General features: G+C 48.9%; 1 protein-coding gene across 4 annotated transcripts in view; it reads left to right on the top strand.

Annotated features, from left to right (window-relative positions):
- Positions 1-16,005, top strand: part of PAX2 (paired box 2) — a 90,018-nt gene that overhangs the window by 53,089 nt on the left and 20,924 nt on the right. For all 4 annotated transcript variants that reach the window (XM_080643235.1, XM_080643232.1, XM_080643234.1 and 1 more), the window contains one exon: positions 14,191-14,366. In XM_080643235.1, the coding sequence (XP_080499361.1) occupies positions 14,191-14,366 (176 nt within the window). The remainder of the gene's footprint in view (positions 1-14,190; positions 14,367-16,005) is intronic.

Genomic DNA, 16,005 nt, shown 5'->3' with positions numbered 1-16,005 from the left:
CATCCTGACCCTTTGGTGAACCCGAACCTGCTGACCTTGACAGCACCAGACAAGGGAGGCCTCACAAACCTCAACCTGCGTGGCAGCCTCGCTTTCTCTTTCTCCCTCCTCGGAGCCCCGTGGCCCAGCCTCCAGGTGGCTCCTAATTTGGTCATCCCCTCAAAATGTCAGCATACCTCCCTCCCCAGGCGCCTGCCCGCCTGCCTCAAAGTACCCTTTGTGCTCATCTCCACCGGAGACTAGTGTGTGGGCATCTCACAAGGGCCTCTCCAGGGTCAGGCCGAGGCTTTCTCCTTTAAACACAGCTTGTACACCTTGTCCATGCTCCCGCCCCAGGCTTCAGCTTTTTCAGGAGTACTAGCTATAAAGTGTGTATGTGTGAGTATGTGTGCGAGCTTGCGCGTGTGTGTGTGTGTGTGTGTGTGCGCGCACACAGGGGCTGGGATAAAATGTGATCAAGACAGAGGAGGGAAGAAAAGTCTGAGGAAAGCTGCCCCAGGAACCTGCATTAAAGTAAATGTAGTTTATGAAGTTTATGCTTTCCTCCCAGGGAGAGCTGGATTCCGTCCAACAGCCTCCCAGAGCCTGGCAAACAGCTCCTGAAGCAGAAAGTGCAGGCAGGAGCGCGGGCAAGCCAGCAAGAGAGGGAGAGATGCACGGACAATGTGCACACATGCGCACACACACATCCCCCCCTCCCTCTTACCCTCCCTCCTTTCCTTTTCTCCTCCCCCTCCCTCTCTCTCTCACACCAGCTCATACAGATCTCCCTAGACCCCAGCAGACTTCACAGAATGGATGGAAAGATGCAGACAGACAGTATGTTTGGTAGAAGGGACTTCAGGAGCTTCCCTTTCCTTCCTTCTTCCCTCCCCGCCCCCACGCCACCTCCATCTCCTTTGGCAGTGTGGCCAACCCAGACACATGGGCAGAGTGGATACTGGGGTGGACCACTGAGGCAGCTGGCTTGTGGAAGCTGCTCTGCGTGAGGGGCAGTGTGGGTGATCTTTGGGTAGTGAGTATGAGGTCAGTTGTCAAAGAGATCAGAATGTGGTCTGCCAGGAATCCACCCTTTTTCTGATGCTGGCAGTTTGGTTTAGACCAAGTAGGTACCTTACAGCTACTGAAGACAGCTACTGGAGTCTCCTAAGGAGAAACAATGAGAGACAGTATTTTGTTCCGCAAATTCAAAGGAAATAAATGGTTGGGAAAGCAAGCTGGAATATCTGCTTTCTAGACTCTTCTTCATGTGCACAAGCAGATGGGATCATGTGTGTGTGTGCTAACTGTATGTAAGTAGGCCAGGGTCCTTGATTTTAGAAGTTGTGTGGAGAAGAAAAATGACGGGAAAAGACAGTATATGTAACAAAGGCCTTCACTTCAGCCTGCTGGGTTGGCAACATCTGATCTCTTGCCTCCGTGCTTCTGGGACATGCCTCTGCGGGGCACAAGCAGTGGGGGGACTCTATCTCCCACCTCTTCCTGGGAACTTCCTGTCCTTACTCAGGTTCTGCCAGGATCTGGGACAGAGGAGGACAACAGAGGAAGGCACAGAGTAGAGGGAAGAAGAGAGTAGAAGGGAATGTGAAGGATGGGCAGAAATTGCCGAGTGTGGAGGCTAGTCTGGGAAGCCAGGAGATGCTAGGCATGGAGGGCAGCAGAAATGGGCCAAGAATGGCTTTTGCCCTTTTTCTTCCCTCTCTCCTTTCCCCCCTTCCTCCCCCTCCTTATCTCTCCCCTCTTCCCTCCACATATCTTTATTGGTTCCGGTAATAGCGTTGATTTGCATGTCAGGCAAAGCCTTGCTACACACACAAAAAGAAAGCCCCAGCCTTGGCGGTGTGGCAGTGTCAGCTCTCGCTGTTGTTCGACAGTGTAAAATTAAATTAATAAAGCCCCCAACGCAGGAAAACATAACAGGAAATTAATGGCCTTTACTGTCGCTCTGATGCAGTCATTTGCAACCCTGCTTTCCGCACCAAAGACTTCATAAATGCAAGCAGTTTCTCTAAACAAGCATACTTAGAGCGGCCTGGTATGTAATTTTTCGCCTTGCTCGTGTCCTCTGAGCTAACAAAGCCCCTTCCCTTCTGGCTCCAGAGAGGTTTCTAACTGGTTCTGGCCCCAGCTGGAGTCCAGCACCCGGCAGAAGGCCCCAGCCCCTTCCAGAAAGCCCAGAGAGGGCTGATGGAGGACTCAGGTCCCACAAAGAGAGACCCTCAGCCAGCCCTTCTTCCCCACCAGCAGCCAGTGCGCCCGAGCCCAGCAGGCCAGCAGGAAGGCACAACGCATGCTCTCAGGCAGGAAAGTTGATCGCTCTGGGGAATTCACCCAAACCCACCCAATGCTCACTCCCCGCTACCTGTTTGCTCCCTCCCATTGTGTTGCCTCTGGCCTCCCCTCCCCGCCTTCCCCCATTTGTACTTGCTCCTCTCACCTTCCTCACATACGCTCAGGCTGGTCATGTTGTCAGTGGGTGCCCGTGTCCTTCTTTCCTACAGGTAAACTAGGGGTTTGGGATGGAGGGGGCTAATATTCAAAACAGTGAAATTAACTGTACAGGTATAATTTTCTGAGGTTCTAGGGCTCTCTCATATCTCCCTAATAGCTCCCTTGGTTGGTTAGGAAACACGAGGTCCCTAAATGATCGTTCAGGCTATCTCTCTGTCCTTGGGCAAATTTCTTATAAACCATTTCAGATTACGGAGAATCTGTGATCTTGCTTTGGCATATAAATACATGGAAATGTACACTTATCTCTCTGGGGAGCTTTGTATCAATGTGGGCCCCAGTGTTGGGAAAGGTATGAGAGGAGCAAAGAACCAGGATGTGGATCTCAAGGAACTTACAACCTATTGGGGGAGGCAGAGCTATCACACATGAGACTATAAGATGAACCAGGTGGCAAGCGTTCAGTAGGAATCCAGGGAAGTAGCTAGAAAAACAAGAAGGAAATGGGACTTGAGCCTGGGAGTGGTTACGATTCAGGGAGTGGTTACGATTCAGGGACACCTTCCATGTGGAGAGAGGCCAGAGGCTGGACTGAGAGTGGTATCAGGCAGAGTCTCAGATTCTTATAGGTCATCAGGTCTCCCCTCCAGCAGTTCTGCCTGACAGGGTACATCCCCTGCCTGGACATAGAACGTGAATGGACAGTTGTCACTGTTAGAATTCAAATTTCTGGATGTGGGATGTATTTTCACTCCTTACTTGCTCTGGGACCTTTGGCTAATTACATACTCTCTCTGAATCCCAGTTTCCTCATCTTTAAAGTGAACCACCTAGAGTAGCTTTCCCTCCCTCCCTTCCATTCCTTCTATTTGATTTATTGAGCACCTGCAAAAACAATGAGCTGAGCCCTGAGTGGGTTTCAGTTTCTCACATGATATGGTCTCTGTACTTGCGGAAGGTCCCTACCCATCCTGATTACCCATTTCTGAATTCATAATTGACAGTGAAAGTCTCTCTTAAATAAACACTAAACTCTAGAGACAGTCTAGCCAATGCCAAGTACAGTAGGACCGTTGCCACTCTGCACCTGGAGATTCTACACCCATAATGTAGCCTCAGATTGCATTCGATTTTTTAGCAGCATGTCAGACTCAAGCTCATATTGAGTTCGTGGTCAACTAAAACCTCGAGATCTTTTTCACATCAATTGCTATCAAGCCAGGTCTACCCCATTCTGTACTTGTGTAATTGATCTTTTTTAACCTAAACATAGGGCATTCCATTTATCCCTGTTGAATTTCATCTTGTTGGTTTGGAATCTTAATTCCACCCGATTAAGATCATAAGGAAGTTTTGTATATCATCACTCTTGTTGTTTTTTAAAGAGTTATTTTCCTTTCAAATAAAGGAGAGCCATATAGCCCACCAGTGGAGATCTCCCTCCTAGTTGTGATAAATGAATGTTTTAGGTACTATTGAATCCAGTAGCCATCAACCATTTCACTTTTCTTCATCTTGTCCATAAAGTTAGGAAGGAGATTCTTTGTGAAATGTTAACGTTCACTACATTCAGAGCATTTCTTTAAATCAATCAATAAAACAAATCCAACTTAAGTCAGGGCACAAATTGAATGCCTGCTATGTATGAAGCATGTCAGGACTGATTTACAGAGGCAAATAGGACTCAGTCCTTGACCTCAAGAAGCTTTTAATCTAATAGGGTGATAGATGTGCATCTATCTATATAAAACCCTAATATGCAAATCAACCAAACGGTGGAATGACTGGTCACTATGATGCACACTGACCACCAGGGGGCAGACGCTCATCGCAGGAGCTGCCCACAGGCCCCAACCGGAGGTGGCAAGGGGCGGAGCTGGTGAGCAGGCAGCGCCAGGCCAGCCAAGGTTGGTGCGAGTGGGGGGCTCCAGATCACCCCACCAGTCGCCCCACAGATTGGCCCTGATCACCGGGCAGGCCTAGGGATCCTACCCGTGCGTGAATTTTGTGCATGGGGCCTCTAGTATTACTATGAGAGCAGAATGCAATAGGTGCTTTAATCAAGGTAGGAAGTGATGTGACGAATATTTTTAAAAAGGGGGCAGTTGCTTCCAACCAGGGGGATTGAGGAAGTCTTAGTGGAGGTAGCATTTGATCTAAGCGCTGATATATAAGTAATGTGCTCCAACTTATTCTTGGTGAGTGCATGCAAGCTCCAGGGTATCACTGTTTCCTTTTCTAATGCCCACAAATTAATTTTATAATAATTTCTTCTAAAAGATTTCTAGACCCCCATATTAAATTTATTGAAGTGCTATTTGTGTAAGCTTACCTTGCTCCCCTTTTATTTTTTGCAAGGCAGGATGGCATTAGGCTTTATCATTGCTTCACTGTGACTCCTCAAGAATTATCAACAAAAAATTTAGAATTCTATCTGCCTTTCCACCTTCTCAAACTCCTGCTACATGAATTATCTGGGCCTGAGAAAGTTAACTCAGTGGGCATGATTAGGAGTACCTGCCTGGCCCCCTCCTGACCTGGGCAACGCCTGCTGGTCCCATTTGGAAGATTCTTTTCTTTGGTGGAGAAGTTCTGCCTTCTCTCTCTTTCCTCTCAGTATTACCTCGTCTTCCCCAGCACTGAGCCTGAACCTGCCTTCCTTTTTGTGCTTCCTCCAAGCAGAGCTATCAAGACCCTTTTTTGTTGTCTCAGCTTGTTCTGATTTTGTCTTCCTGACAGGCTCATGCTACTCTCATAGCCATCCTTGGTTATGGTCCCCTCCTTCCATCTGTTGTATGTCCTTTACAGGAAGAAAAAAATAACTTTTGTCTGATAATAAGTGCAATACATGCTTATTGTAAAATATTTGTAACATACGGTAGATTTTTTAAAAAATTGCCCATAACCTCATCATCAAGAGATAACCACTGTTGGAATTTGGTATTCTTTTTTTTCTGTGCATGTATAATTTTATATATATAATTTCGATAAAAGTTGGGATGATATTGTATATACAGCTTGTCTTGCTATTTTCACTTAACATTATATAGAACCATTTTCACATATCATTAAATATTCTTTGAAAACATGATTTTTTAATGGCCGCATAATCTTCCACTATTCAGTGTACATGTCCTTTTAAAATCTAGGCTCATCATATTTTAAAGCTTATTCGTGTGCAACAGCAATGATGTTCCTAAAATGTCCTTCTCTTTCCACCCCTCCCCCACTCTCCCTCTTCCTTGTCAGGTTGATTCTTTGAGCTTGCAGAGGCAGAATTTCATTGTTAGAGCATCCAATCCTTATGGAATTATGTTCCCTTCTAGAACCTCTTGCCATGGGATCACACGACCATTCTTTCCCTCAACACCTAGCAGTTTGCTCTCCTCTGGTCAGATTTTGTCTAATGCCTCCTTCCTTTGCTGCTGTGAACTCTAGACATGGTTGCTTTCTCCCCAGATCCCCATCACTTCCCTTTTATCAGTTTTTCTTTGTTGATCAAAATTAACCTGGAATAGGAGAAAGGGCTCTGGGCTGAGAACCTCAGTCCCCAGCCTAACGATGACTAGCTGTGTGACATGGGAAAAGTACTTAACCTTTCTGAGCCTCTTTTTTTTTTTTTTAAATCTCTAAGAGATAATGGAATTAAATGATCTCAATACTTTCCAGCTGTGAAATATGATAATACTGAATCCAGAATAGCCATTTCCTTTGTTGCTTAGTTTTCCTTCTAAAAGGTAAAATGTTGAACAAGGCAAGTTAATAATCTATCAACCTTTGCTTTGGGAATTCTATTTGACAAATCAGTCAACATTTTTATCACCTACTATGTGTGAAGCCCAATGCTAGCTTTATAAAGATGAAAAAGACGTATCCATGCCTTCAAAACGGGAATAGTAAGAGAAGCTCTCTGCTTAAGTTTTGGAGAAAATTAAATGAGTTAATATATGTAAAATTCTGAGATGGGTGCCTAATATATAGTAGGCACTTAATGTTAGCTGCTGTTATTGTTAGGATTAAATCAGTAGATGTACGTTAAGCAGAATGTCTGGCACCATAAAGGGAACTGGATCGATTTTAGTTATTATTATTTCTACAATAGAGGTTTGGATAGATGGGCTATTGGAACACAGAGAAAGGAGAAATTGATATTGCCGAGGGAGAGCTAGCAACCCTCTGGTGTATATCTGAGGAAACTCAATCCAGAAAAGCTCAAGGGACTTGGCTAAGGTCATATAGCACATAGGCGACAAAACTAGGAGTTCAACTCAGGAGATGTTACTACCAGTCCAGTGTTAAGTTAGGGTCACTAAGGCAGCTAGTGTCCCCAGACGCACAAGAAGTCAGGCCAGGCAGGCCAGGCATTCCACACACACCTTCCACACTACCATGAACTCACTGAGTGCTGGGAAGCTGGACTTGGTCAAGGAGAATCCTTTGGCCGAAGCTCTCCAGGGCTGGAAGGCTTACCAGAACCTTGTCTCCAGCCAGCTCTCCAAGGGCTTCTTTGTGCCCTCCTCCCCAGGGCCTAGGGTTCGGGGGCAGGGCAGTCTCACACACTGTGCAGTTTAAGTATGGGAGGCAATGGGGTACGGCACCTCAGCTCCTTGGACAGGCAGTGTCTCTATCAGCACAGTCTCCACCCAGACCCTCCCAGCACATTGCAGCACCGCTTTCTTCCTCTCTCCTCCATTTCCTATCAATTTCTCCTTCCCACCATGCTTCCCCTCCTCCTCTCTCCCTCCCTTCTTTCCTCCCCCCCTTTCCTGTCTTCTGTCCTTCTCTTCTCCTTCCCTCACACTCGTTCCCTTTCTTTTCTCCCTCCCACTCTCCTGTGCCCTCTTCCCACTCCATTTATCCCTGCTCTTCTCCCAGTCTGGAAAGCAGCTCCATTCCTGGTCCCAAACCCCACACTCCCTGTTCTCGATCAGATGGGAGGGCCAGGGTGGCAGCCCAGACCTTCTCCTCCTGCGCAGTGGGGGTGGGGCTGGGGCTGCACAGGAGGGCTGCCCTGAATGACAAGCGGAGATATTGATCGCATTCTGAACTCAGCCCAGCCGATAGAAGGTAATTAATGACTCCATTTGCCTCAGTACTGAGGAGAACAATTGAGTTTGAAACTGCAACAACTGGCAGCTGGGGAAACTGGGGAAGCCTGGGGGTGAACCCCTCAGAGGGGGAAGGGGTGTTGGAGAAGCTAGGTGCAGAGAGAGGGGGCAGAGGCCATAGATCAGAATGGTATGGAGCAAATGTCTATTCAGAGCCCCACCCCCAACCACAGCTAGCCTTGACCCCTTCTGCTCCCCACTACCCCCTGAGGCCTGAAGCTCATCACCCATGTTCTCACTTCCTCCACATTTTTCCCTTTTCTTCCTGTATCACTTTTTCAGATCATTTTCTGTCTGCAGATAAAGTAAGACTTGATTTCCCCAAGATTGCTTCCTGTCAGCAGTGTGGTCTTGTGCATGCTTTTAACTCTCCCTGAGCTTGTTTTCTTTTCTATAAAATTGAACTAATAATATCTCTTTTGCAAGTGATCTGTGAGGATTAGAGAACATGTGTGTAAAGCACCTCGACTGCCTAGTACATAGTTAGTGCTCACTAAATGATGATAATGACAATCTTTGACAAAGAAGGCAAATTTGACAGTGTCGAACAAATAATTTTGCCTCTCATCTGAAAATGAGAATAATAATAATTACCTTGTAAAGTTAAATGGATTTCATGAGCATCTGTGAAAGCCCCAATATTGTCAATTTCCCCATTGATAGGTAGATATTTGTGTTTGGTCTTAGAAAATTGAACTTAGTACAGTTCTTTACTAGACTTAAAAACAGTCCCTTCAAATGCCTCATTTCTACTTCCTGGGATTTGATGGGAAACCCCTGTTCATACCATCTTAATTTTGTAGACTTTGATAACCTTGGCACTTTGTGACCAAGGAAATGACATCATCTATTCTGTCTATTAGCATCACCCCACCTACCTTTTGGTCAGTGCATGAGAATTTCTCTTGTCCCTTGCGGTGACTACTACTTTGGGGATTTGGGTGGAATGTCCACACATGAGGAAGACAGAGCACTTCTGTTTTATCCCTTGTCCCTAGCCTTCATCCCTGAGACATGACCTTTGGGAACTGCCCCCTTCAAGCTGCTGAGACCTCACTGGACAACCTTATTTATTTTTAGCCAGAGAGAGGGTTCTGGTCTGGGGTCAGAGAGGTGGGAGGTAGAGAGCTCTGTTCCAGGAAGCCCAGGTATAGATGGGGAGTGACAAGGCTAAGTGAACAAGGAAATCAGATCTTATTGAGGAGTAAAAGATTATTAGTGATTCTGGAAGTGGCATGTGCTTGTTGTACAAAGCTTGGATGATATGGAAAAACTTAAATGAGAAGAGAGTGGCAGGTGGCTCTCCTTTCAGTCAAGATGATCTTTTGGTTTTGCTGTTCACTTCGTTTGCGTGGAGATTGGGAGCTGATGATGCTCACTGGTTCAGTCCACAACTGATTACAGAGCACGTCCCTGTGTCAGGCTCCCCGGCAGATATGCCCTTGAGCAAGCCCCTCACTCTCATTTAATCTGTAGCTCCTGTACTCTGAGCCTCAGCTTCCTTCCCAGTAAAACAGGGATTATAATCCTCACCACTTTGGAGAGTGGTTGGGGAAACCCAAATAACCTAAGGTCTTTGAAACCTTTTTGTTAACTGCTAAGCAAATATGAAGTAGTTAGAGGAGAGGACAATATGAGCCTTTGTTCTCCTTGAAAGAATAATATACGTCAACGTTTTAACTCAGCAGTTTGTTTAATTTATTTATATCTGCCTTGTTCCAAAAAGGACTCATTGTGGCTCACTCTCCTTGGAAGTGCTCACAGTGTAGTGGATCAAGGTTTTGGAATGGGCTCTGGTCCTGCAAGTCTACTTCCTGGTTGTGTGACCTTGGACTTGTCACCTTCCCTCCCTCACCTCCCCACCCACCCCATTAGCTTTCATTACTGTAAAATGAGGACTTTGGACCAGGTGTCCCCTAATCACTCTGGGCACAGTCTGTGCTCAGGCTACAGGCTGCAGCCTCAGTGTAGAGAGGATGCAAGGCAGAGAAGCGAGGATGCTGGGAGGGAAATCGTGTCCCGGATGGGGCCAAGTGGTCCTCAGCTGGGCTCTTGGGTTTGGTACCCAAGTAGCAGAGTGAAATGATGTAGAGGGCAGGCTCTGGAATCAGACAGACCTGAATTCAAATGCTGACTGTCATTTACCAGCTGCATGGCCTTGGATAAGCTACTTAAACTGTCTTTGCCTCAGTTTCCTTAGCTTTAAAAGAGGTGTCACAGTATTTACCACCCAGGGTTGTTAGGGGGGTGGTTGTTAGGGGGATTAAATGAGCTGTGTAGAGTTCAGCAATGGCATGTAATAAGCTCTCGGTATTGTGAACTGCTAATGGATGGTGGCTGGGCAGGGGACAGCAGGACAACGTATGGAGACCAACTAGGACACAGCTCCTTCCTTGGTCTATGGGGTCTTACTAAACCTACAGCAACCATATTTTCCAACCTCAGTCTAAAAACATGGCCTGAGAGTGGGAAAGGATATTGGAAATCAGAGCTGTTCCAGAAAGCTCAGGCCATATGGCCACCATACTCCAGCCCTCTTCTTGGAGTCCTGACAAGGCGTGGTCTTCTTATCCCATCAAGGTGAAGGCTGAGGGCCTCCTCCCATCGTTTAGGAAAGACTTTCCTGGAACCAGCTCCCACCACTGGCCAATAGACCCATTTCGTGCTGACCCTGCTCTCTGAGACCAGGGCTTTGGTGTGGGGAGTCCAATACAGAGGCTATCTGGGCCCTATTCTCAAGGAACCTCTCTTACCTGCTTTGGATGACAATTCTGTGGCTCCAAGGTTAGGTTCTGTTTTTAATTGGGAATACAGTGTTGTTCTCTGTCCTTTGGGTAGAGGAACTGTAGGTGGGCAGGATGGTGTTGATGAGAGCAGGAAGGGCCTCCTGTGGACCAGAGTCGCTGCTGCCAGAAGCTAACAAGCAGTGGGGGTGAGTGAAGAGGGGCATAGGTCTACCCAGGGGCCGCTGAGAGCTAGGGATGTGAGGGGCTTGCCTTGCAAGGGTGCCAAGCCAGTTAGGTTGCCAGTCCAGAGACCTTCTGCCAGGGGTCTGGCTTGAATGCTCCCAGGAGAGCCTTATTCATTTATTCAGTAATTCATTGAGTACCAACTGTATGCCCAGCTCCATGCCTGGCACTGGAGCTCCAGAGATGCATCGGTCATGGTCCCTGCCCACAGGTGCTCACAAGGGGAAGGATGCTATCTAATTACTCACACCCTCTCCTTTCCTGCTCACTCTGAAGCCTCCTCCTCTCGTTTAGCCCAGCTCTGCCAAAAGGTGCTTCAGTACTTGAATTTGCTGCAGCAGCGTCATAGCCCAGTTCAACCCTCTCTCTGCTGTCATCTCTGAGACAACCCGTGGGCAATCCCACTCCGAGCTCTCTCCCTCCGTTCCCCTGAGGAGGTCCCTTCAAGTGGTGGGCACAGACAACCGCTTCTTTTTCTCTTCCTTTCCTAGTCTTTTCTTCTGTGTTCTCTTGTCCTTTCTGCTCCTCCTCTACTCTCTTCTCCTTTTCTTCCTCCACCCCCTACCCTCTTCTAGGCCCTGTGCCGCCCTCCTTAGTGGATACCCAGGCTGATGGGGAGACAGAGCCAGCAGGTTTATTCCGATGGCAAATGCCCTGCTCCCAGCCAGCGCTGCCCCAGGCTCCTTTTCTCCTCTTTTTGTGCCCTTTCTCAGACATCTCCCAACCTCCTATCCTAATCCCCTTCCCACCCTCTCTGCTTACCTTCATTCCTCTCTTCCTTCCCTAGCTGAAGGAAGGGAGCCACCCCATTCTCTGGAGAGAGCCTGGGAGAGCCTATGGACCCTTTGGATGATTTGGGAGGGCTGCCCCCTGTCCCCCACCAGTCATGCCGCTGCCCTCTCCCTGCTCCTGTGGCTCTCCTCCCTGATTGCCCAGAACTTTCCATGTGCTCCTTCATCATTCGCCTTTACTGCTGCCTTTCCTCCTTCCCTCACCTTCCTTCTATCTTTGGGGAGTTTCCTCGAGCCTCCAGCAGCCTCTCTTAGGGCGTCTCCGAATGCTTTCTTCACACCAGCTTGCTGTGCTGCACCTCTAGCACCTCCTTTCCTTTCCTCTCCCACACCCCTTCCTTCTCCTTCCCTCTCCCCGCCTCCCACTGCCACCTCTGCCTGGAACAGGCTTCCTTTTGCTTCCTTTTCCCTCCCCATTTCTCTCCATTGCAGCCTCTGTAACCTGTCTTATCACCAGGGCCTGAGTGTACAAAAAAATAAATAAATAAAAAGGTCAGTGAGTGGAGGGAGCAGCAATAACCCCTAAAACAGTACTATCAGTGGAACATGATTGATCAATTGAATTCCATAGCGGCTGAAAAATGTGGGATTAAGTAGTGTATTATACGCACAATGAGTTGAGGCATGATGTTCATTTCAAGTTCATTTCGCCGGCCTCTGCCACCAGATCAGGCAATCAATAGGGGCAGCAGATATCATATATCACCTCTCTGCGGGCTGGGGAGAGAGCACCATAATCTCTCGCAAATTTAGAGTGACAGATTTGTCAAGATCTGAAGGGCCCCTGAATAAATGAAGGAAAAGAGACTCCTCCAGCCAGTGACCTGAGGACAAAGCTTCAGTTCAGCCCCTTACACACACACACACACACACACACACACACACACACACACACACACACACGGGCTTGGTCAAGCCACACACAGGCATAGTCACAAATCTACACAGAGGCATGGTATGAGTCTTGCCGCACACATGCACACATCCATGCACATGATGTGTGAGCAGCCTCTCGCAGACAAATGCACACTCTACTTCCCAGGCCCACTGGTGACATGGCAACACAAAGACACTCTTACTGCCTCCCTCAGTCCTGACAGCCAGGCTTTCCACACAGATAGGAGGATCTAGCAAGGCAGAATAGACCCAATGAAACATGCAAATAGCTACAAGGGGTGGAATTAGGATGATGGCACGGGGACAGGAGAACGTGGGGGACGTGGGCTCCTGCTCCCCATGCAGTCACACATGCCCACACACACCTTTTCAGAAAAGTTCTCACTCTGTCACTTACACATACCCAGACACTTATTTATGTGGACGTTTATATGTGTAGAGGTGCATCTACACAGAGAATACTCACACAAAAGGGAAAAATAAATATGCCACACCCTAACAGGAAATCATTGTGGAGGCTTATACAGAAAAAACACAACCACCAAGTTTTGTATCCATAGTAACAGGGCACATGGAAATACCATTGAGGCTGTCTCTGTGTCTGTTTGTCCTCCACCAACTTGATCCTGGTTTTCCTCTCTCCCTCTGTCTCTCTCTCTCTCCCCTCCCTCATCCTTTCCCTCTCTCTCTTTCTTTGCCCCTCAACACACCCACTTGCTTTTCTTGCCCACCCCCCAGAATAAAATGGAGGGATGACAGGAGGTTGCATTAAGAAAACAGACCCCCATGCTCCGTCTGAGAGGCCAGCAAGAAATGGTAGGATGGCTGCAGGTTGAGGTTAATCAATATGTAATATTTTCTATGTTCTCCCGAATGATACTGTACGGTGTTACTGTATATAATGCAATATTGATTATATCATATCACATAATCACCTATAAACTGATATATATAACAGTCCCAGAGGATCACCCTGGGGCCTACAATATGGGCTGGCCTCAGGCCCAAGGCCCCCCAGCTGCTTTTGGCCCAGCTATGGCTGGGAGAACCCAGCTTTGGTCCAGGGGAGTTATAGGGTGGGGGGTTCGGGAGAGGTGGCAGAGTAGGCACTGGGCACACTGTATACTCTGACAACTCCTGTGGACCTGATATGGGAGCGCGGGGCGGGGCGGCAGGGAAGCAGAAAGGAGAGAAAGTTTAGGTAGGGCAGGATGTGGACAGAATTGGCCAGCAGCCCCAGAGGGCAGGCACTAATGTGGCACCACTGAGACCCACAGGAGGAACCAGGTGGCCAAGGAACTGGCCTCAGAGTCCAGGTCAGGGACAGAGGCTGAGCAGGGTACCTGGGCACAGCAGCATCCACATAGACTCTGTCTTCAGTGTCTGTCCAAGTTAGCATTTTACTGCCCATCTGCCACCTGCTGTCCTCCTGCTCTGGTCTCAGTCCTGGCCCAGTGCAAGCAAAATGCCTCAGCTTAGCTTCAAGTCCCTCCTCCCTCTGTGGTGAAGTTAATTACTTCACCCAGTCTCCATGTTACACTCAGCCTCGGAGATTTGATGATTTTCCACCCTTGGAGTCAGTGGAACTGAAATTCATCTCAGAGCCAAGTTCAATTCTCCACAGGCTGGGTAATGCCGGTCCCAGGCACCCAGCTCCTCCCCAGGTTGACCCAGACCAGGAGCTAGGAGTTCAGGGTCCATCTCTGGCTCCACCTCTGTCTAGTCCTCTGGCCCCCAATCCTGAGGCAACTTTCCTGTCTCTCCCCAGCTCCCAGAGGCTCTGGCTTCCTGAGCCAGGTGTCTGAGGCATAGCCAGCCTCGGGTCAGCCCCTCCAGCCCCAAAGCTGGGAGTAAGGGGTCCCAGCAGGAGTGCAAAGCCCTAGGAACCAAGCCAGGGGCCCTGCTTTACCCACTGCACTACTCTGTGCCTCAGCTGGCCTGCACTGATGCTTCGAGTGTCCATGTGTCCCCCAGATGTGTCCGAGGGCTCAGTCCCCAATGGAGACTCCCAGAGTGGCGTGGACAGTTTGCGGAAGCACTTGCGAGCTGACACCTTCACCCAGCAGCAGCTGGAAGCTTTGGATCGGGTCTTTGAGCGTCCTTCCTACCCTGACGTCTTCCAGGCATCAGAGCACATCAAATCAGAACAGGTGAGGAAGGCGCTTCCTGGGTGCAGAAGTGGAAAGGACCTGGGCAGGACAGGCCTCTGGAGAACATGCACAGGGATCAGCCATGTGCCCACCAGCATTGCATGTGCTGCTTATGGATGCACCGTGTGTGGGCCGTATGAACAGGCTCACACAGCACATTATAGTAGAGTTGGGGCAAATCATTATAGCATATGGTAGTTAGAAATGGTGCGTTCTGGTGCGAGTGGGTCAGTCTTACTCCTTTCAGAGACTCGGTTTCCCCATCTATAGAATGAAGGGCTTGGAAGTGTGATCTGACAGATTCCTTCTGGCCCTGCCATTACCTGCTTCTGGTGTCGAGTACTCAGGAACTTCCTTTTGCCATGTCCCTTGCCTAAATCCTCCCCTTCCGCCACCCCCCCCCTCCCCGGGTCCTACAGAAAGTCTATGCAAGCCCAAGGCACCCTTCTTGCCTGGCTGTCCCTGCCTCCTGCTCCCCAATCCAGCTGTCCAGTGTGACTCCAGGCAGGCTGACAGCCTACCTCTCAGACCCAGTACTTCCTGCAGATGCAGAACAGCCCAGAACACACAGCATAGGACGCAGCCCACAGCACACCCGCATAATACACAATGTACAAACACATCTGCTAACTTCTCACATTTACCCTGTGCACATGTTTACACACCACCACACCCACCGGCTCCCTCTCCCCCACAGCCCACGGTGCTCCCAGTATTCCCCCCGCCAGCTCAGCACCCTCAGCCCCCTTCCACCCACACCTCAGTGTAGCCCACAGTGCACACGCTCAAACACAGGAACACACCCCCATTCCTCCCACACCTCCAGCCCAGCCCAGGCCCACAACTACAGCATCACACACTCAGCTGCGCTTGCACACACACGGTGCATGCACACACGCACAGCACATGCACACACACACAGCACAGGCGCGCGCGCACATGCACACCAGCACATAAGCACACGTGTACCAGCGCAGCCCCACGGGCTCCGCGCAGCACAGTTCCGCTCTAGGACTCCAACAGCTCACAGCCACTCGCCTTTCTCCCCGCCCGTCCTTTTATCCTATAAGCTGTTTGTCTTCATAAAACAAAAATCAAAAGTCTTTTTAAGGTGCCCTGAGCCATAAACCAACAAAGGAGGAGCTGGCTGAGGCAGGAGGCTCGGTGCACCCTCCCTGAGTCCCCGGCTGTATTACAATGAATAACCTTTATTTACTTTCATTAGACTATTAAACACCAGCACAGTCATTTTTCCCCCTGAAACTCGGAGCAGGGCCCATAAAGCAAATCCGAAGCCTAATTGAGTTCATTTTAATTTCTCTCCGATCACAGCGAATTACTCTGGTGATAAATCAGGGGGCAGCTTCACCCCCAGTAGAAGGCCTAATTTGCAGCTAATTACAAAACTGATTTCTACAGGAAGATCAATACGAGAAGGAATTGGAAATGACGAGGCAATCCCGTCCAGCCAGGGAGGGGAGGGGGTCCTCTGGGGGGGGCCAGGAAGCGGAAGGGAAAAAAAGGACCCGAAAGAGCAGAAAATCAGTTTTAATTTAACGTAATATTAATCAGAGCAACTTTTCCTGCTTTGTGCAGGCTCCCGGCCTGCCCAGCTCTGGGGTCTGGCTTGGCGGTGGCT

The sequence above is a fragment of the Plecotus auritus genome (assembly GCF_963455305.1).
Source record: "Plecotus auritus genome assembly, chromosome: 9".
In the NCBI taxonomy this organism is placed as follows: domain Eukaryota; kingdom Metazoa; phylum Chordata; class Mammalia; order Chiroptera; family Vespertilionidae; genus Plecotus; species Plecotus auritus.
This window is presented reverse-complemented; position numbering and strand designations above follow the sequence as displayed.